The sequence below is a fragment of the Haliaeetus leucocephalus genome, unplaced genomic scaffold, assembly GCF_000737465.1.
Source record: "Haliaeetus leucocephalus isolate CR32 unplaced genomic scaffold, Haliaeetus_leucocephalus-4.0 Scaffold730, whole genome shotgun sequence".
In the NCBI taxonomy this organism is placed as follows: domain Eukaryota; kingdom Metazoa; phylum Chordata; class Aves; order Accipitriformes; family Accipitridae; genus Haliaeetus; species Haliaeetus leucocephalus.
Window position 1 is genome coordinate 2,842,194 of NW_010973166.1, and position 24,763 is coordinate 2,866,956.

The following is a 24,763-nucleotide window of genomic DNA, read 5'->3' on the forward strand; positions in this document are numbered from 1 at the left end:
TTTTGTAGTGGTGCTTGTGTTTCAAGCTGTAATTTGTGTGTTCTTATTTGCTGTTGCTGCCACGTTGCATGTTCCTATTTTGTTGTGGAGTGTTCCTGTCATACCTTGCTGTCCACGTTTGCTCAGAAAATAGCTGGAAGCTTTATCTTCCCTGCAGCTGTTAGGTGTAGCTGCTTAATATAAGACAAAGGGACATCTTCCCTGTCCCAAAGTCAGCATAAAATCTGGCCTGTGAGACGCAGAATTAAAGCTTGCCTTCCAAACCCAGCTTTTCAGTGTGAACTACAAGAAAGAAGTTGATCTTGTGGATATGAGGATTTGTTTACTTACCATCTGTCTCTATCTAAATTGATTCTGAGACTGGTGATCCTCTGGTAGGAGGCAGTAGACTTACTGATTGCTTCTGTCCATTGCTGCAGAAGCTTAGTCCCCGAAAATGCGTGTTTGAGGGGGGAGGGAACTTTGGGGCTAAAGCATCAAAACCCCAGAATGGTGAAGGAAAAAGGTAGCAGGGGAAAAAAAAAGGTGAGGAGGTTGCGGGGTGTGTGTCTGGAAACATACGACTCTCCCAGATACTGCCCTGGCTGACTGTTATCAGTACCTGGAATATTGTAAGAAAGCTCAAGAACAAACTCTGAATAACCCTTTGATCACAGCTATGTATGTGCATGCAGAGAAAGGACGTTATGGGGCATATATACAAACTGTACTTCATGTTTTCTGTCCTCATGGTCTAAATGAGCAAAATAGGAAAAAAGACACAACCAGCCAACACCAAAAACCCACACCAAATGTTTTCTTGAGGGAGCTACCTGCTCTGCCAAATTTTGATTAAAGGTGCATTTTTATCTTTGCCAGGGTTTCCACCTCCAACCTACGTTGTCCCCCCTCCTGTGGCTTTCTCCATGAGTACGGGGTACACCTTCCCAGGTGGCGTTTCTGTCCCAGGAACCTTCCTACAGCCCACAGCTCACTCGCCTGCAGGAAACCAGGTGCAAGGTGGGAAACAGTCCCACATTCCTTACAGCCAGCAACGGCCCTCTGGACCAGGGCCAATGACCCAGGGACCTCAGCAAACACCACCTCCTTCCCAGCAACCCCTCTCATCTTTACCAGCTCAGGCAACAGCACAGTCTGCAAGCCAGTTACAGGTCCAAGCTCTGGCCCAGCAACAGCAGCAACAGTCCCCTACGAAAGCTGTGCAGGGCCTGGGGAAGAGCCCGCCACACCACTCCGGATTCCAGCAGGTAAACTTGACTAATGCAATGTGCTAAGCTTAATTTAAAATTAAATGGCAACATTCAAGACTTAAGTTCCTGGGTTGCCATTTCAAAACCATCGTTAAAGACTTTAGTGTGGAATTTTGATCTGTGAACTTCTGGGCAAATTTGAAAAAGCGCTGAAGTTTAGTGGGTATGAACGTACAATTCTGTAACTGGGAGGGAGGTATGGGAACTGGAATGGGAAAGTGGTCATCTGTTTTCTGTGTGTTTCTGTTTATAGACAAGGTATGAAGGTGATATTTCTGATCAGGTATTTCTGTCTTGGGCCTTTCTAGTATTGTGTGATTAATGAGGACTGACAGAGTCTGAACCTTCACTCGCACTCTCCTTTTGGCTAACTGGGTTGCAGTGTCAGTTCCCTCACAGCTTATTTTATGCTCACATTGTGCAGGAGAAAAATCTCCCTTCTGGCATGTCTGGACTTGATGGTGAGACCTTCCTGGTGTTCTGGGCAGCAAAATGCTGGCTCAGTACCTTAGTAAAGGTGTTTACAAGGTACTGGATTAGAGTAAGGATTATACTTGGCTGTTGGCATAAGGCTTAAATAGGGAGTATTAGATGCTTATCGAGACTGCATTTTGGTGAATAATTTAGCAAATCAGAATGTTTGTGGAATGTCTATCACGAGTGGGCCAGACAGTTTGAATGGAGTTAGGCATTCAGTTAACATTAATTGTTCCTACCTGCTGCTGAAATCATGCGTCTCTTCCTCAGTATCCACAGACAGACTCGTCAAAGCAGCTCTGGAACCCACCTCAAGTCCAAGGCTCACTGGGGAAGATCATACCCGTAAAGCAGTCCTACTACCTGCAGGCCCAGGACCCTCTAAAATTATTTGAACAGTCATTACAGCCTCCCGTGATGCAACAGCAACCTCTGGAGAAAAAAATGAAGCCTTTCCCAATGGAGCCATATAACCAGAACCCCTCAGAAGTCAAGGTTCCAGAATATTACTGGGACTCTTCCTATGGCATGGCTGACAATAGGGTGATGGCACAGCAGTCTAACATGGACCGCAGGGGAAAACGGCAAGGAGTCTTCCGCCCAGAGCAGGATGCTGTCTCCAGGATGACCTTTGAGGTAAGGATCCACACTATAAGTGGTGAAAACCAACAAGGCTCTGATATTCCTGACAGCTCTAGGAGTTTGCCTGTTTCAGGAATGCCCTGTAGCCCTACATATGTCAGTGTGAGCTTTAGTAGGGAGCGGAGTATCAGTAAATGGGATTCCAGCCAACAGTGATGAATTCTCCATTTTAGTTGGCTGTGTGTGGGATCCGCTCTTGAAGATTTGGTTTCAAGTAGGTGTAAGTCTTGTTCAGTGTAGATGTGACATTGATCTCTGCACTGTGTCTGTCAGGTCGAGAAACATGGCAGCTGATAGTTTTGGGGAAAATTCTTGTCTGGCAACTAATGAAAACCATAAAAGCTATCCAAATAGCTGCAGTTGAATTAGATGAACTCTTAACACCCATATAGCATCTTGAGTGTGTTGAATGGCTGAGGCTGCAATAGTCAGATTGAGGCTGGAAATCGAGGATGGTAGGAGCAGTCTTGTCTTGGATTTTTTTTTTGTTTTTCCTGCAAATCACACCACACAGTGAGAGAGCTGAATGACTTCCCTAGGTCTTGGTTGCAATAATGGAATACTTTGCTTCTGTGCATGCAGTTGTGCTTCAAGCTGCTGCTTATAAACCTGCAATCTTTGTTACTTTTTAACAGTCCTGAAGTTGTCTGTGAGTGCTTTGGTGATGTTTATAAGGAAACTTAAACAGAGGCCTCTTTAAACCTTTGGTCAGATGCGCCTCTGTAAATACACTCAGGATTTTCAGAAAGAAGGTCAGCTGAGATCACTTGGCTTATCCTTCAGAGAGAAAAGCCAGACAATATACAGAAGTCTGCCTCTACTGTGATGTCAGGTTGTGGTTTTTAGATGGAGATGGGATCAAAGCCTTGTTCTCATCTCTAAAAGGGAAACCTTGCCTTGGTGCAAGCGCAGTGCAGTACAGACAGAAGCTGCACCCATGATGCTTGTGTTTTAAGCATCCCTCACAAAAGTCAAGATGTCAAGTTTGACCAGCACTTTGCAGGGTTTTTTGCCTCAGTGTTCTGGTCAGCTGTATGTTGGCGTAGCAGCCCTTAGCAGTTGGAAATACGTCTTGTGGGATTTGAACTCCACAAATAGAGGAGGGAAGAAGATGCAAACCTAACTTTACTTGAAACCTAAATTACTCACAGGTCAGCTACAGAAGAATAATTGTAAGATTTTGTGTTCCTTGTCCTTGAATGTGAAACAGGTTCAGTATTTGGCATAGATGCAATGGGAAGCACACACTCCACTAATTAAAACTAGCTGCCCATCATTTTGATGGTACGGTGCTCCTCCCAGGACTCATTAGGCTATGTGGCTAGTTATGTTTTCTGCTCAGCGTTTTCTCTCTGTGTACCTTGACGCGCTTCTGCTGCACCACTTTCTCACCTTGCACTTCTGCATGCCACCTTCTGCCTTTCTCTTGCTAATTTCTCTTGTCCTGCTGTGGCTTAGCCTCTCCTTGCTGTCTCTTGCTGATCCCCTTTCTGCCTTCTGTTGTCTCACTGTGCTCATTTCTGTCACTAGGACCCCAAGAGCTCCCCTCTGCTTCCTCCGGACCTGTTAAAGAGTCTGGCTGCCTTGGAGGAGGAGGAAGAGCTGATTTTCTCTAATCCTCCTGATCTTTACCCAGCTCTGCTGGGGCCTCTCGCCTCTCTTCCTGGACGAAGCCTATTTGTATGTATTTGATGTAATACTGCTGCTTCTCACTCTTAACTGGCATCTCTTTCTTCTGTGAAATTATAAGAAATGTGAAACTCCTTTCTCTCCCCCATCCCTCCTGTCCACTTCCCTCCCTCATCCTTGAGCTAGTCTTCAGGCGAGAGCTTAGACCAGCTGAAGGCCCACAGTATAGCTCTTGGGCCGAATCCAGGCCCAATTTGTTCAGAAATCAGAATAACAGTGGGTTTTTTGTAAGTGCAGTCTGCAGGAGAGATGTAGGTGCATCATTTAATGCACTCATTCTTCTGCAGTTGTATGGGCTTAGTAATAAGGGCAAGGGGGAGCACAGATTCAGCTGTGGGAAGTCATCAGAACAAGTGTGGCTTATTATAATCTGCATATAAAAATTCCATAAAGGCAGGGCGAAGCTGCCCTACTAAATGCAGAAGAGATTGTAAAAGAGCAAGATGGCTTTGGAAGAAAATTGCAAGCAACTGGCTAAATAATCAATAAGTCCTATAGTAATACAGTAAGTTTTTGACGGATTTTTTTCTACGTTTATGTATTAAAACCTTTCTAATTCAGTAGCTTGGAGGGTCTTAGAGCTGCTGAATTTGTAAATTGCCTCTGAAAATGCAGTACGCCTTTCTAGTATGGCTATAGGCATGTCCATTAAATACTACTATTTCAGATTAGTAGCAGTAACAAAGAAGAGTTACTTGTGACTCTACTTGAAATCTCTGATTAAGTCTATTCGTCAGTTATTTTACGTGCCATCCCAAGGAGCCAGTAGCAAAATAGACACCCATTTCTGTCTCATTAGATACCTTTGCTAAGAAACTAATAGCTGCTTCTTCAGCAGCTTCCTTTGAAGCTCCTACTGTTGCTGACTGCTGACAAATGGAAGGCAATTCTTCTCTGTGCAAGCTGTGTGGATATGCAGAGTGTGAATTTTGTCTGCCTTTTAAAATGTGCTTTCAAAGTAATGAGCTGTCACTGAAAATCTAACAAGCTAGGAGCTGCTTGCCAAGAAAATGAGGCTATTTGTATTAGGTTTGCAGGATAAAAGCAAAGATATTCCAGATACTGAGACCCATGTTAAAGAGAGAGGGATGCTAGTTCAGGTTGTGGTTGTTTGAACAATAAATGTAAAAACATCTGACATGCTGAGGTGGTATGAGTGCAAGAGGGCTTTTATTTGGAACAAGACTACAGCTTTCATTTTGAATCATGCACAGTTTTACTTATGGCTTCGCTAATTCTATGGCTTGGTGATCCTCAGCCTAAATTTGTTGGCGTTCATTATCCAGCACCTGAGCCTTATAATTTTTCTTTGGTTTCTGTATTGATGATAACTGATCCCATTTCTTCCCTAAATAGGCTTGTTTTAGAGATGCTATTTTCCACTGCTTAATCATAGTAAGAACTGAAGAGAAAGCTGAGAAATATTATGCTGGCAATAACAGCTGTATGAGAGGGCATGGCATAGATGATGGAAAAGGTCATGGTCCATAATATCTTGATGTGGAACCCCAGGGAGAGTTTTGGGACCTCTGTTTTAAACGCTGGGCATTTTTTTTCCTTCTTCTCTACAGTCATTTATAATGAAAATGAGTGAGTGCTAAATGAAACTTGGACTGTTTAACCCAATTAAAAAATCACAGCACTTGGCTGCTCTTGCTGTCCAAGAATGTACAGCAGGGATGCACCCAAAACTGAAAAATACTCTGTCAGTAGCAACATACAGGAGTCTAATCATGTTTGAAGGAGTCCTCTGATCACTGGGAAGGATCCTGTCTCATTTGTACAAAGTTTTACACAGCCATAGGGGTTTTTTGGCAGGAATCTCCCCTCTAGATGCATCGGAGTATTACACTTAGGATTTGAAAAGCTGTTCTGGCAGTGGGGGTTTGCCTGAGACTCTCAGCTGTTGTGATTGTTGGTTTTTAGATTTTAATTACAGTTAGTAGGGAAACTACTGATTTTCTGCATGTTAGTTTGTTCCCTCTGTCCTCCAGCGTGGTGGAGCTAAAATACTAAGAAGGTTTTAAATGTGACCAAAAACACCTTGGCAGTTTTTGGTAGCATACTTTCCTCCTGCTCACTACACTGAACGCTAACTGCTCTTTTTCCCTTTTTGATTTCTGAAGAAGTCCCTGCTGGAAAAACCATCAGAATTGATGTCTCAGTCGTCGTCTTTCCTGTCCCTCAGTGGCTTTTCTCTTAATCAGGTAAGTGAGGACCAGAGTCTGCAGCCCTTTGCTGTTTGAGCTTACCATGAAACTAGGTAACATGGCAGAACTATGGGGATAACCTTTAGTGCAAACCAATGGAGAACCTGAAAGAAATCTGTATGGGTGCCTAACTGCAGTCTGTATCAGCAAGATTATCTCTGCCTTTATCAGTTGTCTTCTCAAATTCATCCTAGCTATAGTTCTGCAGACATACTGTTGAATCTTGCTGAGTTCATGGCTCCCTTACTCTTAGCAGAATTGTGAAATTGACTGAAAAGGTGCATCTCAAAGTATTACGGTGTGTAGGTTTTTATTTCCTGAGCAATGGATTGCCTGTTCTGTTCCAGAGAACTGAGCAGGGTCTTGGTACAATTTTTGTGAGTACTGGGAATTTAAAGATTTTGTGAAGGCTTTGCAGTCCAGTCAGGAGAAATCTGTCCTGACTCAGAATATGATGGACTTCATGTTAAATAAAATGGTCAAAGAAGAGGGGCCTGGGGAGTGAAAAACGAGTTAGGAAAATATTCTGATCTATAATTGTTTCCTTTGTACAGTCTCAGTGTTTGAAATAAATCCAATACCAAAACTCTTACATTCATGTTTTTTTACAGGAAAGATATCCAAATAACAGCATGTTCAATGAGGTATATGGGAAAAACATGAATACCAGCACAAAAACAGAGGTCACCCCTTCAGTTGCTCATCAGGAGACTTCACTATATTCTCTCTTTGAGGGGACTCCATGGTCTCCATCCCTTCCAGCCAGCTCAGGTAATCCTGGTATAGTTTTTCTTGTGTCTAGTGATTTAAGAGGATTTGAGTTAATTCTGAACCTACTGCAAGTTACATTTAACTGGAAATTAAAAAAATACCTGCTTGACAAGGTATCTGAAGGTTTCTCTTTGTTTTTTTTTATATATCTTCAGAAATATGAGGGGATTCTGTAATTAATATAGTGTAAGGACCTGGATTTTAATTGAAGTAGTTGAGCAGGATAAAAGTTTGTAGGTGTTAAATCCTGAAGTCTTTAACTTAGATTCCTGACAAGCATTTGGGGGTAGGGCTTTAACTCAAGCATCCATATACTTTCAGTGTTGCTACTTTGGAAAAAGCAGGAAGAACTGGACTTCATAATGTAGATATCGGAAAGAGAAAGAAACTATATGACTGAAGGGTGTGGAGGAAAATATGACAGTGGTTTTTTGGGTTTTGGGGTTTTTTTTACTGTTAAGCAGCCTACAAAGCAAACCAGCTTTTTCCCTAGTAATTATATTAAAGACATAAAACAAAACTATTATGTCATTATTTTATTCTCACTAAAAATCCAGAAGAGCGTGAGGGGAGGAATTAGTTGAATCTAAGTAATGAGTGGATTTTAAATGACATCTGCACTGGATGAGATTTTTGGTTGCACTGAAACTTTTGCAACAAACCAGGAATAACCATTTGTGGGAGAAATGGAAGGAGTTGCAAAGGGCTTTTATTCTAGCAGGATTTATGGCTCGCGTGGTTTCAGCTTTCTCTCCCTTCACCTCTTCATTCAAGACTGCATAGTCTCCTGCCACTCTGCTATACTGTGTTGTCTTCAGGCGTCGTTCTCTCCTGCCTGCAGATAAGCTTTTCCATGCTTGCTCTCCTCTCTTGCTCAGTATTGGGTTCTGGTCTGAATTGCTTTAAGACTCATAGAAGCGTAAACATTCACAGACTTGGGAGTTTGAGCTGTAAACTTGCAAACTCCTCAAGGTCTAATGTCTTTTTTTTTTTTTTTTAATTGGTTTGTCAAGCTTAGAGACAGGTGTTTTTTTTCAGTTTGAGAAAAGTTCTTCAAGAAACATGGGGAAAACTCACTTTGGCTAGCCAGCCCTTTTGAGGTTTCCTGGTTTTTGGTTTTTCTGGTAAGCACATGTATGCATTAAACAGTCATTCTGTTCTTATATGCACAAAAATTTTCACTCAGAACTTAGGAATTTGCATTATGCTGGTGTAATGGAGGGAATAAAAACTGACCTCCAGTATTGGAGAAAACTAGGTGATGGCTGTATTTGCAGCAGCACTAAGAAATTCAAAATCAGGAAGCTCCTGCTGTTTCTGTTGACCTTTTTCCTCTTGCCTTGTAATCACTAGATCATTCGACACCAGCCAGCCAGTCTCCTCACTCCTCCAACCCTAGCAGCTTGCCAAGCTCCCCTCCAACCCATAACCACAATTCTGTTCCCTTCTCCAACTTCGGACCTATTGGGACTCCAGACAACAGAGACAGGAGAGTTGCAGACCGCTGGAAAACAGATAAGCCAGGCAAGTGCTGGGTTCCAGGCTTGCGTGAAGCCAGCTGACAGTTTTGTTTTGCAGTGGTTTCCTTTGAACTTGTCTTTCTCCCGTTTTAGCGATAGGAGGGTTTGGTCTGGACTATCTCCCAGCAACATCGTCATCTTCAGAGAGCAGCTGGCACCAGTCCAGTGCTCCCAGTGGCACCTGGGCAGCCCAAGGCCCTCCCGCTATGGAGGACTCCTCAGCTGTGCTTATGGAGAGCCTGAAGGTATGCTTGACTGAAACTGTGCTCAGGAATGCTCAGGGTGCTTGTCTGTGGGGCCAGAAGATCCAGTGATGGGTGTTAGCCTATTGCAGGTGTCAGAGTTCAGTGTCAGAAACCAAAGGCTTTTTCTGCAGATTGACTTATGCAGGCAATGTGGGAGGTGTGACCAGTGCTGGAAGATGTCACAGTTTTCCAGTTCTTGCTGTTCTAGAATATGTTCTAGAACGAGACCAGGCTGGCAGAACTGGAAGAAATTACAACATTTGCTTTGACTGGTCTCAAATTAGTAATTGTTAATGTGGGATGAATATTTATGGTAATGAGGATTCTGGAGGAGGATGAGCTTCTTCCAGGGAGCCTCTTTTTAGAAAGCTTTCTTTGAAGTCTGGATAACTTTCATGATAAGCCAGGTATGAGTGATAAAGAGGGAGAATATAGAAAACCATCTCCACTTTCTCATCTGTAAGAGGGGGCTGTCTAATGCAAGGAGGTGCTAGTGTTGGCTGTTTGTTTTTAGTCCATCTGGTCCAGTTCCATGATGCATCCTGGACCCTCAGCCCTGGAGCAGCTGTTAATGCAGCAGAAGCAGAAGCAGCAACGCGGACAAGGCACCATGAACCCGCCGCATTGAGACAGAGGTGGCAACCCTTGCAAACGAAGGCTCCATAAACCATGGCATGTTGGGTTTGCAGGACTGGCCCACACAGTCCTGTGCAGGTGGCAGCCCTCTCTTCTGTTCCTTGCTGTCAGGAGGGCGTAAGTGCTCCACCAACCCACTGAGTGTGCACAAAACGTCTGCAGTGCAAGAAAACAACATCAGGAACTCTCCCATCCCTGGGCCCTTTGGAGGGAGAGAGGAACTGCTGTTTGTCTCACTCAGTAACCCGATATCACCGCCTCTCACCTTCTCCATCGTGCATGTCCCCAGCCACATGGGAAGTAAAAGCTGAGAATGAAGGGCAGATGGGAGAAGCAAATGAGAACTTCTCAATCCTTTTCCTCTCTTTGGGGAGATAAAATAGGAATCCATTAATGATTGCTTTGCTGACTGAGAATGTAGTTGAAATTACTCCTAAACATCTTTATTACTATCTCAGTAGTAAGATCACACTGAATTCTTCCGTACACAGACGTGCTTCGTAGTCAGTGTGTAGCAATGAAAGCCCCAGTTGCTGCTCTGGTCAGAGGTGGTTGGTGGCAAGGTGGGGCTCTATCTCCTGGGCTAGCGAAGGAGTTTCATGAAGGAGAGTCTGGCACTTGGCACCACTTCACCTTTCACCCAAAGGCTTTGGCCAGCCCATGGGTGGGTTAGAGACTCCAGCATGAAATGCCCTCCTCTCAGCAGGTGTTTGAGCTATAATTGGTGACGTGGGGCATTGCAGCACTCTGCTGGACAAGCAAGTTAACTGCTATGGGGTTTTAAATTAATGTTTGATTCCTGTACATTTTACTGTAGCATAGTGGCTAGCCCCGCAAAGGGCAGGCTAGTCTGTGCATTCACAGCCTGACTCATTTTAATAGGTAGGTAGAAAGCTTTCAGTGGTTTTTGTTTGGGTTTTTTTTTTTCTTTCTCTCTCCATCCTCCTATCTTTGCTGGATGCTAGTAGTTTCATTACCAATGTGCAACATCTTGCAGAAAATAGTCAGGGGTCCAGCAGGGCTGGGTAAAGCCGACAGTCAGCCTGGACAGTGCGGAATGTACGCACCCCCGCAGGCACACATCAGCTCTGCAGAAACCTGTCCCCCCGTGCCCCCCACCCCGAGCTGCAGCCCCAAACTTTCAGTTCCAGAATGAAATTCAAGGCACCCGTGGACACACGTGTGTAACCCACACACGGAAGAAAGCATAGTGCTGTTCATAGATGAAAAGGTGCAGAAGGGAAAATGAAAATGTTTTATTTGCTATTTATTAGGGGGAAGGAAGACTGGAAACTTCGTTAAAGAAAAGGACAGCATTTTTGTTAGGTTTCCCAGGGAAGTTACGGAAACAATCTCAATGTCCATTTGCTGTGTTTAGCAGTAGGGGTTTGTGTGATGATTCAAGATCTCTGAGCTGAAAGTCAGCTGCAGAGCAAAGCACATGCAGAAGCCGAAGTGACACTGGAGTCTGGGCAGCCCCAAAAAATACAAAAAGGGAAGACGGAGGAGACACGATACCCCTCTTGGGGTATGAGCAGCTCCCCCACGATCTCCACCTTAGCAACATCACTGTTCTTCGTTGCATTTCGAAGCTGTATTTCCTTTAAAAAGTCCAAAAAGTGAAGTTCCCACCCAGTGGTAACGTGAACCAAACCCCTCTGTACTTCCCTCCAGCCCTCCTGGTTTGTGTATCGAGCTGTGCACCCAGGCAGCTGCGACATTCCAGTGTTTGAACCGTCACTGACTCTTGCACCCTAGACGAGCTAACCAGGTTCGCCATCTCACTCCCGGCAGTGCCAGGGTCCCAGCCGCACCGTTCCACTTGTGCATGAGCATCCAGCCTCGGGAATGTGTCCGACTCTCGGCTGGGACTCCCCTCCCACCCTCCGACGCCTGGGGGAGCGAGGGAAGGGGCCCCCAACAGAAACTGGTTTGTGTCGTAAGCTTTTTTTGTGTTTATTGTCTGTCTGTGCAAGAACTGCAGCTGCTGAAATCAGCTTTGCCTTTAATTAAACCATGTTCTCTCCACCCAGGTCTGTGTGTAGCATTTATTTCCTGTGTAACTTGGCTGCAGGCTTATAAAAATGCATTATTTTTTTGGAGAAGTCAGAAGTTGATTTTTTCTTTTTTTTTTTTTTTTTTCTATTTGAAAGAGAACTAAATAAATAACAGAGTTTCTGGCTTGGGCTCAGTGCAAGATAATTGGATCATGGTTTTGTACTTCCTGTGTGCAATGCGTTTTATGTACCAAACCAAAAATCTGGGACGGGAGTAGCTTGCAAAGCTCTTCTTCAGTTGCAGACTGAACCAGGTAGAGCACAGGCAGGGGGAGTTGGAGGACACAGATCCTTCTGCTGTCGACCTGCCTGCAGTTCGGGATGTTGACTGTTTGCAGCCGGTTTTGAAACAGCATACTTATAAATGTGTCAAAGAAAACTACAGAGATGTTCTGCTTTTGAAATGACAGGTGTTCACTGTATCCAGACAACTCTTCAGAGTAAGTTCCTTTAAAAATAAATATGATATTTAGTTTATTGGGACAGTGGGGTTGTCCTGAACTTGTGTGATAGGATCTGAAGAGGGGAAACCGCTGTCCTTAGCACCTTTAAAGGAAAGCACTCCCAATGCTGTAGGTGGCTGGCCATACCTACAGCTTGTGTGTTTTGAGGACGGGGCAAGGTAGATAATTTTAAAATGCCAGAAGTACCAGCTGTCAGCAGCTGGGGAAGGTGAAATACTGTGAAAGTAGTGCCAAGCACAGAGTGGGGCAAACCTCTTGAATAGGGAATGGGGCATCAAAGTTGTGTAGGCTTTTATAAAGAAGACAACTTGGCTGCTGTATGACCTGCTGAGATTCCAGGCAGTGTCTTTCTCAGTTACTGTCTCTTCTGACTGCTGAGAAAAAGCTTTGAGATATGGCTCCCAAAGGTGAAACAAAATGTGTATACGTTTATTGGTGGGGGTTTTCAAAGTCAGTGTGATTTTGAAGTGAATTGTCAGTTGGAGCAGGGTGAGGCTGCACGGTGTCCCTTAAACTCTTGGGGTTGGCAGTAATGTTTTAAGGAAGCAAACGCTGTTCAGCCTTGCCCGGTCTGTAGCTTCCTGAATGCCAGTTCCTCTTCTGGATCTGTTGGCAGGGCTGTAAATGCAAGTGGCACCACCCTCTCGAGGGTTTTCCAGGCTGCTGGCATGTCTGTATAAAAGCTTTGTTAAGGGTAGGGCCGGTGGGACAGAGCAAGTCTCTTGGCAAGCACAGGTTTTAGGACTGAATGTATTCCTAACAGGAAGACAATTAGGAACTTTTTAATAAGAACCTGTTTTAGAGAACAATGCAAAAGGTAAAATAAAAAAAATAAAGCTTTTAATACAAGTAGCAATAATAGTTAAAGTTCATCTTCAGATGCAGTGATTAATATGGAAACTTCTTAATTGCAACAGTTGAATTCTTAATTTCTTTCCATGTCCATGACTTTAAGCTCTTCTGAAATCACATCTCTGGGTCTTTAGTGTTAGACTGTTGAACGAAAGCGGATGGGAAGATGCCTATCTTCCCGTTGCACTGGCCTTCTAACCAGTCTTCATTCACTGGAAGATAAAATCAACACAATTTTTGTCACCCTAGGGATATACAGGAGCATAATAACCTCCATGTGCTACAGACAGGCTTGACATCACCATTTTAAGGTTTTCAACTGATAAACCTTTTAGCCATGCTAAAGCTTGGTAAAGAGAGGTATGTGGAGAAAGGGCCTGGGGAGGAATGAGGTAGAGAGCAAAGCTGTAAGGTAAGAAAGAATGCACTGCCAGATGAAACTGGGGAAAGTAGACAAAAATAGAGACCAAGGGGCTTAGAAACTACTTTGAATAGAAGGCCACGGAAACAAAGTGTGGAGAGCAAGGATCTGAGACCTTGGGCTGTCATCTTCAAGATGCCAACTAAAGTGTATTTTTACCTGCTGTTCCATGTTTGTATTAAAAAAGGAAAAAAAAAAAAACAAAACCGACCCAAAGCAAAACCCTCTGTCTGCTACCCTGGATTGAGTAAAGTGTAGGAGCTCTGAAAACTCTTGCTGTGGGGAACCAAATAAGGTGAGAACCAACTTTTGGATGGGAAATATTTAACTCGGCAGTGAAGGAGAGAGTAGGATTTTGGGGTGGGGGGAGTCATCAATGTTGTACAGTGCAAAAACTCACCTGTACAGCAGTGGAGAGGGGACTATGATAGCTTGTGTACTGCTGTTGAAGCCTGCCAGCCAGCACAAATTAGTGATAGAGCTACATATAGCAAAGTATCATAATTGTTTTGCCTTTAAAACTATTTCTGATGTCTTGATCTCACTCAGGTTCAACTGAGGAGGGAAACAAATGCCCTGTGCAGCGTCTGTACGTAATTCTTCACCTGATACGGGCTCACCAGCAGCTTTTGCTGAAGTATGGTAACTTTGTCCTCCCTCCTGTGCGTTCTGCACAGGCTTGAAAAGATCCAACTCAAAAACATGTTCTAGATCTTGCTGAGATTTAGTCTGTATTTAAGCCTCAATTCTCATAGAAGCACTAAAGACCAATATTGAAGAGGATTGAGGCTAATGGAAGATTGTACCCTTAAAAAGAAAACCAGCCAGAAAAAGGTGCCAGGTGAGAGGAATAGGAGTAAGAGCATTTGCCTCATTTTGGTGCCACCCCCACAATGGGAATCTCCTTTAAAAAATAAACTGCAATCAGTAAGCTTAAACACGGCTCAAGTGAAACTCTCCTGTCTTGAAAGTGTTTGGGGAAGGGGGTGGCAGAAATGGGGGTGTGATGCAAATATGTTGGAAGAAGTGTGTGTAACACTGACGCTTGGGTGGGAAGCCCATGGTAGAGCTGGAGGGGTTCTGCTGCTGCTACAGCACAAGGCCGTTGTGGTGGAAGAAGGCACTTGTAGAAAGCAGTCTTGCAGTCTTTAGCTCCTGCTTGTCTTGTGGCTCCAGAGAATTGCCTGGTAAGCCGAAAACCCTGTCCTTCAGCAGGAGCACACAAAGCAGAAGCTAGAAACACCTCAGTAGGTTGGATTTTTTTTTTTAATTTTTTTTTCTTTCATGGAGATGGAGCAAATTTGCCCTGTGAATCTGGAAACTGGAAGCTCAGTGACAAAGCTCTTAGCAATGTGAAGGAAAGCAACTCTCATGTGTTTTTGGGTTGTCCTTTCCCCTGGCTTCCAGCTGCCACCTCATGCTCGTGCAATCTCTGCAAGCTTCTTTTCTAACCCATCTTGTAAAGTGTTTGCATGCAATGCAAGCTTTCTCAGAGTGCCCTGTGGCAGAAATCTGAGCAGCCTGACATCGTAAACTGCAGCTTGCAGGAGAACTTTGCTGTCAGTGAAGACTGCCTGAGCCAGGCTGTTGCTCTGCAGGTCTGCAGCATGAACAGTTTGTTTGGAGGACAGGAGGGTTTGGGGAAAGAGATCAAAGTCCCCAGTGAGGCTTGCAGGATCCACTAAAGAACGTGCATCCAGTGTCTGACCAAATACCTGAGAGTTTTTGGCCTGACTGGCAGATGTTGGGAACCCACAACTTCCACTGAACTGAGCAGCAGCTGTTCCAGGTGCTCGGCGTCTCAGGGTCAGACTCATGCTCTCACCAGAGCTGGGAGGTCCCTCCCCTCCCCTATCGCAGGAAGAGCACGATTACCTTTGGATAAAATGAGTATCACGTCTCCCGCCTGAAATTCCAGGTCTTCAGGTTGGGTGGCTTCATAACTGTACTGGGCTACAACTTGGGTTGGTCCTGTCTCCTCCGGCACTGGCTCCTGCAGCGACTCCTCTGGTTTGCTGTCCGGTAAGAACCCTTCTCCCTAGGGCAGGAAATAAGCTGGTAAGGACACCTTTTGGCTTCTCCTTTTTCTTTGTACCAGGGTAAGAGACACAAGCCCTGCTTCTCCTCTTCGCCCACTCTTTGCTCCTCTGCCTTTCATGAGGTCACTGCCTAGCTTTGAAAGCCACAAGCCTGCGCTTGCAGCAAGGAAAGCAAAGGCAACGTCTGCTTAGGTTCCTTGCTGGGAGCGGGCAGAAAAGGTGGCCGCCACCACTAGCCGTCACTGACCTCTGTGATGTCGCACCAGACTGTCAGACAGTTGTCCTTGCTCTGGCTCCAAGCCGCCTCCAGGTTATCCGCGCTCAGCGTCACCAGCGCTTGGCTCTCTGCAGACTTGTACCTGGGTGTGCAGAGGACGTAGGGTAAAGGGTGGGAGCCCTGAAAACACAGCTCCCGCAGCGGGCAGCACCTCACCTCAGCTGTGCGTGCTCGGGCTGGAGCTCCAGTTTCTTGCAAACCAAGTCCAGGAGCTCTGTGTAGGAGAGGCCTGGCTCGACTTCCAGGGCGACTGTGTATTTGTAATGCACCTTGAGGATGTGGGGGCTGGAGATGGCTGCTTCGGCCTCCTGCGGGCGGTAAACTGAAAGTCAGAGCTTGCGTGGCTTGGTGAGGGTAGGGAGAGGGGACCGGGATGTGGAAACTGTGGGCGCTTGAGTCAACTCTGAGCTGCGGGGCGTCAACTGGCTACTGGCTGGGGAGACATCTCTGCTAGCATGTACAGCCTTTGGGACTTCCCTTGGGGCAGGTCAGTGGCCGTGCCACCCAAACTATGGTTGGATGTGCACTGGTTGGCAGCCCTGGGCTTGTCCCAGGAGAGAGCACAGTAAGAGATTAGGCACTTGGTAACTAAATTTTGGCTTTCAGGTGACCAAATTCAAGGTGTGTCCACCCTCCAACCCCCTCATTCTTTTTTTTTTGAGTTGGGTTTGTCATATTTTTCCATCTCTCCCCAGCGTGAGCTTCTGATGTGCTGACCCTGCCCAGGAGCATGTGCATTGCAGCCAAGCTCTCTCCTTTTTCTCCCTTCTCAAATGCCACAGGTCAACCAAGGTGAGAGTCGTACAAGGGGTCTGCTGACAGCCCCGGGTCCACCAGGGAGCGGACCTGGAGGAGAACTCCCAAAAAGCAACCCTAGTCACCTCTTTGGGTCCTGATGACCTGCTGGTCCCTAGCCCTGTTGTGCTTTGGACAAGCTCCTGAATGAGGAAAACCTGAAACACTTCCAGGGCCATGGTGCTGGCAGGGCATGCCAGCACTTTTCAATATGCAATAAATGCAGATTTTGTAATGCCAACAGGATCTCAGGGTCTGTGTTCACGAGATGTTACCTTTGCTGTGTCTCTCGGCTGCGTTGCAGTAGCAGGAACGTAGTCTGTGAAGGACGAAGGAGGTGGCTGAGCAAGTGGGACAGAGTAGGCCTTGCTGCTCTGTGCCTAAATACACATTCAGATCTCCTGCATGCCCTCTCCTCAACACCCATCATGATCTGCAGCAACATCAACCAACCCCGGAGCCAGCAGTGGTCCCTTGAACGGATGCAGCATCAGCTGCGATGGGCTTCATCTGTAAGATTTAGGTATAACCACCGAGCAGAGGTTTGGGCTCTGTGCCTTCCCTCTTACAGGGATAGGAGCTCTAGGGGTGGGATGTCCTTCCTGGGTGGACTTAAAAACAAAAAAAAAACAACAAAAACTTGAGCTGCTCTTTGCTGTTCTGATCTCCCTAGGTCCACACTGAAAACCAGAGGCAATCCCTGTCCTTCTCTGGGGTTGTAAAGCTAAATTCAGACCTCCAGGTAGGGTGATTTTATGCCAATCTGTTGAATTCTCTTCACAAGGATCTGCTCTCTGTTTTGTCAGTGCTTTGACACTACTGTGCTCGTTATGGGAAGAGATGGAGCTATGCTGCTGAATGTGGTCCTGCTGCTAGATCTGCAACAGCTTTTGGTGCCATAAAGATGCTCTTTGAGGTTGTTGGGTGCCTGAGCTGTTTTCCCTTAACTCCCATGAGCCGCAGCCATCTTCTGTATCAACTTTACCACTGCACCGCCTACGAGGCTGCGCTGCTTGGGACACGAGTGGTCTTTTGGTACACCTTTCCCCACCATCGACTGGCTCAGGCCCACCTCAGAGCAGGGGACTTGGCAATTGGTTGTCCACATATTCCTGGTTTTTTTGGCAGGTTGGCCATCGATAGCCAGAATAAGCTGCAGCAGGTTAACACCCGTGCAGTACAGTCTCTGCACAGTGGTATTTTCTACCCCAATGTGTTTTTCCTGCAGTGGTGGGGAGCTCGCGGCTCAGCCGCAGGCTTCTACGTCTGAGCACCGCGTGATGTTTTCTGGAGAGGGCAACTCACAATGCTTCTTCCCAGCTCTTTGTTTGAACTCGCATTCTCATGTGTCCAAGACACACATGCTCCCCAGCTTTAAACAGTAATTTCGGACCGTGCACCTGAGCGCTCCTGCAGCAGCGCGGATACAGGCAGCAGAGCCCTGTTTCGGCTTCCCAACATCCTGAACCAAGTGTGCTGGGGGCGATGCAGTGGCCCTAGTGCCCCAGGCCTGGGACTTGGGACACTGGGTAGCATCGGCCAGGAATCCCTTTCCCAGGGCAACTAGAGCTCCTTCGAATCTAGCCCAGCTCACAGCAGCTCTAAAATCATCAGAGGTGCGCTGCTCTAAGGAGAAACCTGTAAGGAACCTTCTACTTCATGACTTGGACAAGTGGCGTCACTTGCCCCATTCCTATCCCCAGGCCCTTTTTCCAATTAGTTGCTGTGCTAATTAAGATCATGGAGGGACTTGCTTTCCTTGGGGACCCACGTGCTCTGTTTTACTCAGTACTGCAGCTGCTGTCTCTGCTTCCTGCTTTAATGTCTCCCCATCCTTGACTGCAGATGGGTCCGGGCACAAGATGGAGATAAGCCCTAGCCCTGGTCTTAAATTGTGAGGACATGGCACCAAGGAAACCATCTCAAACTTGCTGCTGGGTGTTTTGCCCCTAAGGCACCCCCATCCCTTCAGCCCCACCTCACTGACCTGGTGCTGGCCGCCGCGGCTTCTCTGGAGCGGCAGAGCTGGGTGACTCTGGGATCTCTGCTTCAAGAGGGGTTTCTTCCTGTGCCGGATGGGAAGAAGGTGGTGCTGTCAATCCCACCCTTCCTAAGGGAGCTGGGGCACTGCTGCCTCATGGAGCCCACTCTCCAACCCCCTATTTTCCCAAGGCCTGTTTGGAGTCTTGAACTGGGGAGGGGTGACTTTGCTACCCCTTATCTCCCCAGCATTGCCAACCACCACCCAGGGGACCATCAACACACCATCTGCCAGATTTTGCAGGTCTCTGAGCTCGTGTTAAGGTGACCATGAGCCAGAAGGACCAACTGCAGCATTATGAGGGGGAGGGAGTTGCAGGTATGGGTCCTGCTGGAAGGCCTGGAATAGGTGGGGGGTGCATGTGTGAGGATCTGCTCTCCCCAGGACACCATCTCCTCCTGGGCCTCCTCACCTGGATATGCAGCTTGTTCTGGAGCTCCACAGGCTCAAGGTAGTTGCAGGGGACGATCCCTTTCTGTGGGGGAAGGAGAGATGAGTGGGAATTGCTTGGCAAGGAGGCAACCTACTGCTGGAGGACACAACTGAGCTTGTCCTCGCCCTGCCCTGACTGCAGGAGAGTCCCTGAGGCTTGAAGTTAGTTGCTGCAGGTTGGATGGGTTTCACTGAGCCCTGTGGCTTAAGCCAGGGCGGACATAAGGGACTTAAGCCAGAAACTCAATTGCTGATGGCAAGGCTTTGCCCTGCAAGTCCTCTGCAGAACCCCACAGCATCTGCCCGCTCCTGCCAAGCACGTCCCGGTACCTTTCCGTTGAACATCACCGTAGCCCAATTGTCCTTCTCTTTCTTCAGGACAAAGACAATGTTTCCCGGCAGGACCTGCAGCTCCTCAGTGGTCTCGGGGATGAACTCGTACAGGACGCGGTGCGGCTGCCCTTTGAGGGCCCTGGGTGCGGGAGCAGCAGACAGGTCAGGAAAGCAGGCGACATTGTTGTTTTACTTTGTAGGGGGAACCCAGACCTCTACCTCCATGTTTCTATGATCTGTTTCCAGTCCCCCCTGAGTTTTGGGTGCCAGCTGGATGCTTGGCTGCGATGGTGCAGGATGGGGTTGGACCTGGCTGCGTGGGTTAGTATCATTGTCCATCCTTCATTCAACTTACGTGAGGATTTCTGGGGTCTTGGGCCTGGGTGGGGGACCAGAGGCCTGCCAACAAGAAGACAAAAAGAAAATGATCAGTAACCTGGAGGATTTCAGTTGCTTTGCAGAAGTGTCCTGCAGCCTTCTACCATGCCTGCCATCACCCCTACACAGTTCTTTCCTCCCTGTGCTGGTGTCAGGTCAGACAATTTGAACCTAAAGGGAGTTTTCTGCTGCTTTGCAGCTGGCTGCAGTAGGTTTTTAGCTCTCTGCCACCCTGATGCATAAAGCAGCTGCCTTAAGTGCCATGAGGAATATCACTGTCTTTGCTCCTTCTAAGGAGCAGTTTCCTAATTCTTCCACCTGTGGCTGGTTTTCAGAGACAATCCTGTTTTCACTCTTGATTTTGGGTTGAGCTCACAGAGTGTTGAGATCAAGGATTTGAGATCAGCTAGTTTGAACTAAGTTGTGCTTCCCTGTATTTTCCCATTACCCTGCTTGTAAAGTCCAATGCTGTAGTGCTTTATGGTCTCTCCTGCCGAGGTAATTTAAAGTCTCTGGCCTCTGAAGAAGCTACTTGAAATAGGCCTGACTCCTGTAGCGAGGTGTCAGCGCTTGGCTGCATTGAGAAGAGCGTATTTTATCTTGTGTAACGGTGCCGTAGGCTGCAGCGGCTGCACTTCCCTGTATCCTTCCAAAAAGCTCCTGTAAAAACTCTCGAGCACCTTTAGAGATGGGAAGATGCTGCTACATCATCAGGAAAATGGCACGGAAAATGTAAGGGGCTTCAGGAACTGGGAGGAGGATGGAGAATGGAAGCAGAACTGCTCTTGTTTCTCCACTCAAGCTTAGACAGATGAACCCTAATGAATCTTAGGAGGAGGGTCTGAAACAGCTCCCTGATGAAAGCCGTCACCCCACAGCAACAGCAGGGGCAGAGGATGTGCTGCCAGGCCACTGCTTCTGCATTCAGGGAACCAGCTTAACCTCAACCACAGACGTAGGTGGGTTTGGGCTGTGCTTTCTGATGATGGAGAGAGCAACTGAGACGTGGAGGCAGTGCCCGCCTCCTCCCCACAGCAGTAGCAGAAAGTTCACGGTGGAGATGCTGCTGTTTGCTCCCTACTGTGAGCCAGAGCCCTTGGCAAGCTGCGAGATGATACCCATCCCCACGTCCCCCTGAACTTTCACTGGTGGTGCCTTACCTGTGGTTGGAGTGGAGCAAATCCTGAAAAATCGTCCTTGTCCACCACGGATGCCACCACCTAGAGCCAAAGACAGACAGGTTAGTGACTTGGTGCTTGTAGACCTCTCTTAGACGTCCGATGTCCACCCTTCTCCTTTGCTGTTGGCCAAGCCGAATTCCTCAGGATGCTTCAGATTCAAGAGGGGCTGTGATTTTAGGCTAAGCATCTTTGACTACAGGCTGAGTGCTTCTGGCACCAAAGCTCACCTCTCAGCTGTGGTAAGTTCTCAGCTCTTAGCTTTGCTGTTATTGTGGTTAGAGCCATTATAACCTAAAAGTTTCCCTTTATGTTTTAATCACAAATGTTGAAGGGAGCCAAAGTGTCCAGCTCAAGCCTTTACTTCCTATAGGTGACTTTAAACATAATTTAGAAAATTCATAAATGTTTGTGTGCATGTTTCTGGGCTTCCTCTGACACCCAAGGAGCTGTTTAGCTCTTGGTTGTCAGATTCCCCAGTGCCTGCACAGCCAATGGTTCCCTTTCTGGAGGAGCACTGCCTCCCAGGACCTGAGCTCAAGGATGATCTCCCGGTGCTTGGATTTTGCACACTCATGGGAGAAAAGCTTACTCACTTCTCTGAGCTGAAAAGCTCCTTTCAAATGGAGTAGGGGAAGAGCTGGAGGTCATTTGTGGGTGTCAGATGTTAAATAGCTTCTTTTTCCCCCTGAAAAAATCTTGGCTCGAGTTGAAGCTCCAGCAGAACCTTTCCAGCTCATTGCTGACTGACTGTCCCTTATGTCTCACTAAAGAGAGAAACTGAAAATAGGCCATGCTCTGCAGAAAAATGCTTTTAGCTCCTCTATTCTTGCAGAGTCCCTGTTCCCCATGAGACGCCTATGTGCCACCCCTCCCTCCATGCCTGGGATGATCCCTGAGGCATGAACCAGCTCCATAGCTCTGGCTGCCCACCAGGCAGCAGACAGCAGCTCAGAGGGGTGGTGAGAGGGCGGTCAGCAGCTCTCCTCAGCCCACAGGCTTGTCCCGAATAAATAAGATGCTTCTTTCTTACCATAGCCTTTCCCAGGTAGTCCTTCTTCTCCAGCTGAGCCACTTGCTTTTCATTTGGTCTAAACAGCTTCCCTGCGGGAATGGCCACCAGCTCACAGAGTTTCTGCTTCTGTAGCACAGAGAAGTCGTAGCACTCTTCAGAGGTGAGAGCAGGGACTGCTTAATGTCCCATTCTTTCTACCTCTGGGGTTAAGGTCTCTCTCCATAAAGTCAAAACACCACTGTGCCAGCCCAATTTAACCCGGTCTTCCCGTCCTTGCCTCCCCAGTGACCCAAAGCTCTTCCCACCAACTCATATCTCACTATGACACCCACATTTTGCTCAGCCCACTGCGTTTTTCTCCTGCTCTGCTAAAGCCAAAGGTAAAAGGTAGTTCCTCTGTCACTGGTATTTTTCTCCCTCCTCCCTGTGGGGCTGCTGTGAGCAAACATGATGGCTGCAAGACCTGCTCCTCCTTACCAGGATGGCTTCCATTGCCCTGTCGATCTTGTTGTGCTGGGGCTCACTCTTCATACTCATGGCCAGTGTCAGGTACTCCTCAGCTTTCTTCCAGTCCTCCATCGTGGCGTACACCAGCGCGATGTTGTAGAGTATCTGCCGGAGGGATGGGAGCAAGGAAATGAGCTTTTAGAGCAGCCAGACCATTGCCAGGAGTGTGGCGAAGGAGAGGACAGCAGGGTGGTGGCATTACACAGAGCACTGCACCAGTTTGCTTGCTTTTTTGCAAGGCACAAAGAGAGGTTGGCTGTCTTCTCCTTAGATTTCTTGAGATGGTGAACAACCCTTTGGGATCAAAACTGCTGGTCAAGTCTTTCTCACCTCACAAGCAAAGAGCCTGTACCGCAGCCCCAGGATCTTGTAGTCAATGAGCTGGTTGCCTCGCAGCTGGGCCAGTGCCTCTTTGAAATCTTTGATGGCATCTTCATGGCTGTGGAGCAGAGGACGAGGGCATCACCACCTCATGGTGGCACCCCTCGCAGGTGCCTCTAAGTCTTTACTTAAACTTGTTTGAGTTTAGTTGGGTGTCTCCTATCTCCTTGTACTGTTTTTGGATACCCCAGGGGGAGGAGAGATGCTCCAAGGTTGGTGTTAATCCCAAGACTGCACTGCTGATGAACAGGAGCCTGTTCTACCTCAAGGGGTTGCAGTTCGGCCCCGGGGTACCAACCTGCCTGGGGCCATCCTCAGCCAAAGGCTGGCATCTCCGCAAGTGGCAAAAAAATAAACTTTAAACCCTTCCACTCACTTCTGCCTCCGGTAAAACACGGTCCCCCGCTGGAAATAAGCCACTGCTAGGTGCTTGTCACAGCCGATGCTCCGGGTGAATGCCTGCAGGGGGACAAAAAGGGGGTGAGAAAGCTTTAAAAAACTGAGGGTATAGAGTGGTCATACCTGTTCTGCTTTAGCTCAGTGGCCTAAGCTGGGCTCTGGGCTATGGCTCCCTACAGCGTTGGGCACTGGCTGCTGGAGCCTGTACTAGGCTCCTAATTTTTTTGAGCTGGAACCATCTGCTACTGCTCGCTCGGGAGCTTAGTGCCCTGCTGTCACATCTGGGAGGGAGAGAGTGCAAGCAGCAAGCCGTGCACCTCTTCTGCTGCTTCACCTCTGATCCACCGAGAAAACAGGTCCAGCAGGAACAGCCCAGGGGTGTCACACTTCATCCCCGCTTTAAAAGGTCCTGAATCCTTCCCTTAGGCAGACCATGGCCCTTAATTCCTCCCTTTCCCACCGCATCTATCTGTCTGGCAGGTCCACGTGCAAACTCGCTGGTGCCTGTGAGCAGAGTAGTGACTGTAAGGGCTGTACCTTACCTCCTCCGCCTCGGCCAGCTTCCCCAGAACAAGGTGGATGCAGCCGATGTTAAAGCAGATTTTGGCAGGGGGGTTCTGGACGGCCATGAAGGCATCCAGGGCTGCCCTCCATTCCTTCCCGTCCGCCGCGCACACCCCTTCTTGCCACAGCCGGATCGTCTCAACCAGGGACATGGCACGGTGGGAATGGCTCGTGGGGTCCCCAGCCGCGTCGTGGGTTTTGCCCCTGTCCTTGTCCTTCCTTGTGGTGCTGCTCAGGCTCTCTCTAGCTCCCTTCTGCCCGTACTTCTGCCTTCCCTGCTGCCTGTGTTGCAAACCTGGCAGGAAGTGGCCTTGCTCACGTCAGTGAAACGCAGCCCCGGGATGGGGAAGTGGGGCAGAAGCTGCCTCAGCCGCAGACAGTTTCCACGCTGCGCTGCCTTGGGTTGCACACCGGGTCCTCTCTGGCAGCTGCTCCTCGCCTCTTCGGGTTTTCCTTCTCCGGGTTTTTCATGAAAAGCCATGGATTTTGTTGGCTGGGTGGTTGATCAGTCAAATTGAGGGTTGCAAAGCCACAGGGCGAGCGCTGCAGCCGAGCCCCTTGTGCCCTCCGAAGCGTGGTCCTCGATGAAGGTAGTTGCTAAATAGTTCCCGCAGGCATCTCCTGCAGCTGGGCTGGGGCTGTCCTGCCTGCCCGCCCAACCCAGAAGGCGAGGTACAGCCCAAGGCACAGCCTGGGAAACCTTTTGTCCTGCCTGTCCCCCCACGGTGTTGCCCCAGTGAGGAGCTCCGCTGCTGGGGGTGCATGGAGCTGGCAAGGATGGGGCTTTGGGGGGCAGCGGCCGTGCCACGCTGAGCTCCGGCAGCGGTGGTTTACTCGTGCTCAGCCCAAGGTCACTTCTGTTGAGGTGTTTTACGGCCAACAGAGCGTAACCTGGCTCCGGAGTGCTGTTGGGAGGGTAGGGGGACACTGAGCATGTGGTAGCTGCAAAGGTAGCGATGACTGGGGTCTGACCAGCTGACTCAGAAGGTTTGGAGCTGGGTGCTCCACACGTGGTTTCAAAGTAGGTTGGGAAGTACTTTGCCTCTGCCTCATCTACCAGTGATGCTGGTGTTTTGTAAGAGCTTAAAATAAGTCAGCAGGACTTGGCCCTCGTGCATTTACTCACACTTCCCCAGCAAATTACGATGCCAACAGCAGGAGGGAGGCTGTGGAGGAGACTTTTGTTTAAC

At 47.9% G+C, this 24,763-nt stretch overlaps 2 protein-coding genes across 4 annotated transcripts in view; one reads left to right on the forward strand and one right to left on the reverse strand.

Moving 5' to 3' along the window:
• The window catches only part of SMG7 (SMG7 nonsense mediated mRNA decay factor), a 55,421-nt gene extending 43,954 nt beyond the window's left edge, over positions 1-11,467 (forward strand). Inside the window, exons 16-23 of one of the 3 annotated variants that reach the window (XR_775213.1) lie at positions 859-1,247; positions 1,998-2,363; positions 6,185-6,265; positions 6,880-7,039; positions 8,393-8,563; positions 8,653-8,804; positions 9,319-10,322; positions 10,438-11,467. Coding sequence is in view for 2 of the 3 variants with exons in the window: in XM_010580681.1 (XP_010578983.1) it covers positions 859-1,247; positions 1,998-2,363; positions 6,185-6,265; positions 6,880-7,039; positions 8,393-8,563; positions 8,653-8,804; positions 9,319-9,432 (1,433 nt within the window). In the remaining variant the exon portion in view is untranslated. Of the gene's footprint in view, positions 1-858; positions 1,248-1,997; positions 2,364-6,184; positions 6,266-6,879; positions 7,040-8,392; positions 8,564-8,652; positions 8,805-9,318 lie in introns of all 3 variants that reach the window. The other 2 variants (XM_010580682.1, XM_010580681.1) reach the window with 2 other exon arrangements.
• A 1,395-nt stretch (positions 11,468-12,862) lies between these two features.
• On the reverse strand, positions 12,863-23,819 carry NCF2 (neutrophil cytosolic factor 2). Its single transcript, XM_010580683.1, has 15 exons — positions 23,552-23,819; positions 22,987-23,069; positions 22,560-22,668; positions 22,200-22,334; positions 21,741-21,848; positions 20,690-20,749; positions 19,507-19,550; positions 19,149-19,290; positions 18,799-18,861; positions 18,333-18,411; positions 16,621-16,664; positions 15,707-15,858; positions 15,521-15,632; positions 15,110-15,272; positions 12,863-13,025 (listed from the first exon to the last, which is right to left on the reverse strand). Exons 1-15 carry the CDS (start codon positions 23,723-23,725, stop codon positions 12,928-12,930), a joined length of 1,566 nt encoding a protein of 521 aa, XP_010578985.1. The 5' UTR covers positions 23,726-23,819; the 3' UTR covers positions 12,863-12,927.
• Positions 23,820-24,763: the final 944 nt, after the last annotated feature.

Bases quoted from the DNA above. Each gene is read 5' to 3' on its own strand.
- NCF2 (XM_010580683.1), bottom strand. From the start codon at position 23,725: ATGTCCCTGGTTGAGACGATCCGGCTGTGGCAAGAAGGGGTGTGCGCG. The intron at 22,669-22,986 runs GTGAGTGGAAGG...TCTGCTCCACAG, and splicing joins GTGTTTTACCGGAGGCAGAA to CCATGAAGATGCCATCAAAG. The intron at 22,335-22,559 runs GTGAGAAAGACT...TCCCTCCGGCAG, and splicing joins ACAGGCTCTTTGCTTGTGAG to ATACTCTACAACATCGCGCT.